Consider the following 5481-nt stretch of genomic DNA (forward strand, 5'->3'; position numbering starts at 1 on the left):
TTCTTGATCCTTCATGAATTTTCAACATGAAAATGGCATATAAGAATAACATACAAATCTGAAATTTATGCACATATATCCAAAAAGTCATCTAAACTTTAGCTAGAAAATAATTCTAAGCTAATAGGTACTTACTGCTCCAATTAAGTATATATTAACTCTTTTATGCAATTCATCAAACACCTTGTGTGCGTGCTTTTTTGAGTTGAACCACTTTAGTAAAGGGTTATATCAACTCACCTCAATACTCCTTGAGCCAATACGTAGACCCCAGTCTAATTGACACCAGTCAAACAATCGATTCTACAACAACCATTGCATTTTGATCAATTTTAAAGTACTACACCTAATTATGAAATTTATTGATGATATAGAGGAAGAAGGGAATTAGCTATTCAATTATTACCTATTACTAATGTAGGATAATTGACAATAGGGGATTTTACATACCTGAGTTCAAGAATAAGTGAGTTATGAAGAACTCTAGTATATTTTGTTGCCTGCGTGCTCGGTTTCGTGAGCGAACAGAACTTAGTGTTCTGTTTTTTTTCGTGGCTTCCGCTTCCTGCTTTCACGATGGCAGTGTTTTGGTTAAGGCTTGAAGAGCCTTTGTTTTTAAGTGCCCATCTTATGGGCTTTAGGCCCTTTCCCCTTTTTTTTTTAATTTAACTAATAATTAATGATACCCACCTTTAATAATTAATAATATTAAAATTATTAGTATTTCCCTAATTGTATATCCAATTATTTAAGTGGGTGTATATATATATATATATATATATATATATATATATATATATTTCACTATAGGCAAGAAGGAAAAAAATAAAAATAAAAATAATTTAATTCTATAATTAGCGTGTCTCGAAACCTTTTTTTATAAATTTGAGGAGTGTTACAATCTTCCCTCCTTAAAAACATTCGTCCTCGAATGTTACTAGGGCCTTATTATTAAGCTAACAATCATCCCTTAGGTCCTTGAACCTCTTAAGTTTTCTTAGCACTACTCATTATTCCAAGGAACTCAAAATTTTAGCTAACTCCCTAAATTTTCGAAATTTTCGGCAGAGTTTCCCGAGTAAATTGGACTATCCAAAAAGATATCCCTATCACAAATACCACAACTACATCAACAACAACCAAATATACCATAACCGGCCATTCATAGGCACCATACGCAGCTCATAAATTAATTACTCACACTCCGGCAAGGAGGTACCATAATAACTAACAAGAATCTAAAGCACAACAACTTTAGCACAAGTAAATCACTTTAATGAACTAAATATACTACTGCATAACTAAATTACTACAACAACTAAGCATAATCTAGGAAGGACAGAAACACTTGCTAATTTGTATTTAATAAATGAATTATAAATGTCAAACCAAACTTAGGTTCACATACCTTTTCCCTCAAATAAATATGGATATTTATTTCTCATATCTTCCTCGACCTCCCATCTAGCCTCATTTGAATTATGATTACTCCACAAAACTTTTACCGATGCTAAATCTTTTGTTCTCAACTTACTTACTTGCCTATCGAGAATTTCTATAGGTACCTCTTCATAAGTCAAGCCTTCTTTAATTTCTATAGTATCGGCATGTATTATATTCGACTCATCATGAATGTACTTTCTAAGCATAGACACATGAAAGACAGGATGAACAGAGGACAACTCAATGGGTAGCGCTAGCTTATAAGCCACGTTTCCTTTCTTTTCTAGAATTCCATAAGGTCCGATAAATCTTGGGCTATGTTTCCCTTTCCTACCAATCCTCATAACTCCTTTCATTGGTGAAACTTTCAAAAATACCTTATCACCAACCATGAACTCTAACTCACGATGCCTCTTGTCAGAATAAGACTTTTGACGACTCTGAGCCGCTTTAAGTCTTTCTCGAATTAGCTGAACTTTCTCCAAGGCCTAACAAACAAACTCTGGACCAATCAACGGCACCTCTGCTGGTTCAAACCAACCCACTGGAGACCTACATCTCTGCCCATACAACGCTTCATAAGGAGCCATACCAATGCTGGCCTGATAGCTGTTATTGTAGGAAAATTCTATAAGTGGCAAGTGATCATCCCAATTACCTCCAAAATCTATAAAACATGCACGCAACATATCTTTGAGAGCCTGAATGGTCCTTTCTGCCTGGCCATCGGTCTATGGATGAAAAGCGGTGCTTAAATTGACCTTGGTACCTAATCTTTTCTGAAACGCCTGCCAAAAATGCGCCGTGAACTGAGAGCCTCTGTCAGATATGATTGAAACTGGAGTACCATACAATTGGACTATTTCTTTGATGTAAAACTACGCATACTGCTCTGCGAAGTCTGTCATCTTTACTGGTAGGAAATGTGCGGACTTTGTCAGTTAGTCTACAATAACCCAAATTGAATCATGTTTACGGTATGTGCGAGGTAGACCTACTACAAAATCCATATTAATCATCTCCCACTTCCACTGTGGTATCTCTATGTCTTGAGCTAGGCCACCAGGCCTCTGATGCTCGGCTTTGACTTGCTGGCAATTTAAACATTTAGCCACATGATCTACTACTTGTTTCTTCATGCCTTTCCACCAATATAACTCTTTCAAATCTAGATACATTTTGGTAGCACCTGGGTGGATAGAGTACCTCTAACTGTGAGCTTCCTCTATTATGGCCTTCCTAAGCCCACCAACATCAGGCACACATAACCGATCATTCAACTTCAAAACTCCGTCACTTCCTAGAGTGAAAGCAGTGATTTCTTTGTTTCTGACTCCTTCTTTTAATTTCACTAAGTACGGATCTTCGTCTTGCTTAGCCTTAACATGCGCAACAAGGGAGGATTGTGCTAAGGCATAAGCATTTATATCTCCTTCTTCGGTCTCATCCAATCTAATTCCATCATTGGCTAGTTTTTGAATTTCTCGACCCAAAGATCGCCTTTGTACACCAAGATGGGCCAAGACACCTATTGACTTCCTACTAAGTGCATCTGCTACCACATTAGCTTTGCCCGGGTGATAAAGGATATTGATATCATAATCTTTCAATAGCTCGAGCCACCTTCTTTGTCTCAAATTTAGTTATTTTTGCTTGAAAATATACAAGAGACTTTTGTAATCTGTAAACACTTTAGAATGCTTGCCATAAAGGTAGTGTCGCCATATTTTTAATGTAAACACCACTGCTGCAAGCTCCAAGTCGTGTGTGGGGTAGTTCTTTTCATGATTCTTTAACTGCCTGGAAGCATAAGCAATAACTTTTTCATTTTGCATAAGAACACAACCAAGGCCCACTCTGGAGGCATCGGAATACACTATGAACCCACCCGAACCTGTCGGCAAGGTTAACACATGTGCAATGGTCAACGTCTTCTTTAACTCTTGAAAACTCTACTCACAAGCGTCTGACCATTGAAACTTAACTGCTTTCTGAGTCAACTTATTTAATGGAGCTGCAAGTGACGAAAACCCCTCTCCAAACCTTCTATAGTAGCCAGCTAACCCCAAGAAGCTCCTGATTTCGGTTGGCGTTGTCGGCCTAGGCCAGTTCTTGACTGCCTCTACCTTCTGAGGGTTTACTTTTATTCCTTCACTAGATACCACGTGGCCTAAGAATGCTACTGACTGCAACCAGAACTCACATTTTGAAAACTTGGCATAAAGCTCATTCTCCTTCAAGGTCTGCAAGGCTATTTTAAGGTGTTCTGGATGTTCTTCCTTGCTCTTAGAGTATACCAAAATATCGTCTATAAACACGATAATAAAGGTATCCAGGAATGGCTTGAAGACTCTATTCATGAGGTCCATGAATGCAGTTGGAGCATTTGTCAACCCGAAGGACATTACTAGAAATTCATAGTGCCCATAGCGAGTCCTAAAGGCTGTTTTAGATATATCTTCTCCTCTGATTCTCAACTAATGGTACCCCGACCTCAAGGCTATTTTTGAAAAGTACTTTGCACCCTGAAGTTGATCAAATAAATCATCAATTCTTGGTAGTGGGTACTTGTTCTTAATGGTAACTTTATTCAACTACCGATAGTCGACACACATTCTGAGAGACCCATCTTTCTTCTTGACAAATAGGACCGGGGCACCCCACGGTGAAACACTCGATCTGATGAAACCCTTGTCAAGAAGGTCTTTCAACTGTTCTCTCAACTCATTAAGTTCTGCTGGAGCCATCTTATAAGGAGGTATAGATATGGGCTGAGTGCCTGGCATGAGATCAATGCCGAAGTCTATGATTCTTTCGGGAGGAAGTCCGGGAAGGTCATATGGGAAAACTTCTGGAAATTCTCTAACAACTGGCACAGACTGAAGAGTTGGTGGTTCTGATTCTGGATTAATGATGTGAGCCAAATAGGCGAGACACCCCTTACCGATCATTCGCTGTGCCTTAAGACAAGAAATAAACTTACCTACAAGCGATGTTGAACTACCCTTCCACTCTAAGACTTCTTCATTTGGAAATTGGAACCTGACTATCTTGGCATGATATTCTAACATCGCATAGCAGGAAGACAACCAGTCCATACCCATGATCACATCAAAATCCACCATTTCTAACTCTATGAGATTGGCTTTAGTGTTACGGCCTTGGACCGAAACTATACAAACTCTATAGACTCTGGTGACTTTCACTGACTCGCCAACTGGAGTAGATACTAGGAACGACTCACGAAGTTGTTCAGGTTCTAGTCCGAGGTTAATTGCAAAGTATGGAGTCACATATGAAAATGTTGAACCTGGATCCATTATGGCATAAGCATTATGTGAGCAGACTAAAAGTATACATGTAATAACTTCTACAGATGCTTCTGCACTCTGACGATCAAGTGTAGCAAACAAACGGGGTTGTCCCCCTCTCTGAGTAACTTGGTCTGCACCTCTGCCTGCTCTATGCCCGTTATGATTATGAGAACCACGAGTCTGAAGGGGTGCAACTGCAGTAGCTGAGGAACTAGAAGGACGAGTTGATCCACAACTGAAATTACGTCGCAACTTTGGGCAGCTGGCCTTTATATGACCAATCTCCACAATGGTAGCAACCATGAAACCCGAGCTTGCACTGACCTGAATGTTGCCTCTTACATGTTCCACAAAGACTTTGCTGGTGTGACTGTTGCTCAGCATGATTCTGGATATGTGAGGATGATGTCCTAAAATTTTGATTCTGGCGAGACTGATTTCCATAACTCTGAGTACGTCTAAAGGAAGGCCCACCACCTGACTGATGACTGGACTGAGCTGGTGCTAATGTCTCCTTATTAGAGGAATCCCTTCCACCTCCGCTGGATGTACCATTAAACTTTCCCGTTGTCCGGGCTTTCTTGTTATGCTTTTTTTCTTCTCTCCTTAGTTATCTGTCTTTCTCTAAGTGCTTGGCAAATCCCACAACAGAGGAGAAGGCTTCCATCCCTACTGTTGTAGCTGATGTCGTATCCTTAATGTGGTAAGCTAAACCGCCAACAAA

At 39.4% G+C, this 5481-nt stretch overlaps 1 protein-coding gene across 1 annotated transcript; it reads right to left on the reverse strand.

Annotated features, from left to right (window-relative positions):
- Positions 1–4037: 4037 nt before the first annotated feature.
- Positions 4038–5141, reverse strand: LOC138881017 (uncharacterized). The gene has a single exon (XM_070161208.1). The coding sequence runs from the start codon at positions 5139–5141 to the stop codon at positions 4038–4040; it is 1104 nt and encodes a 367-aa protein (XP_070017309.1).
- Between the last annotated feature and the right edge of the window lie 340 nt (positions 5142–5481).

The sequence above is a fragment of the Nicotiana sylvestris genome, chromosome 11 (assembly GCF_000393655.2).
Source record: "Nicotiana sylvestris chromosome 11, ASM39365v2, whole genome shotgun sequence".
Lineage (NCBI taxonomy): Eukaryota > Viridiplantae > Streptophyta > Magnoliopsida > Solanales > Solanaceae > Nicotiana > Nicotiana sylvestris.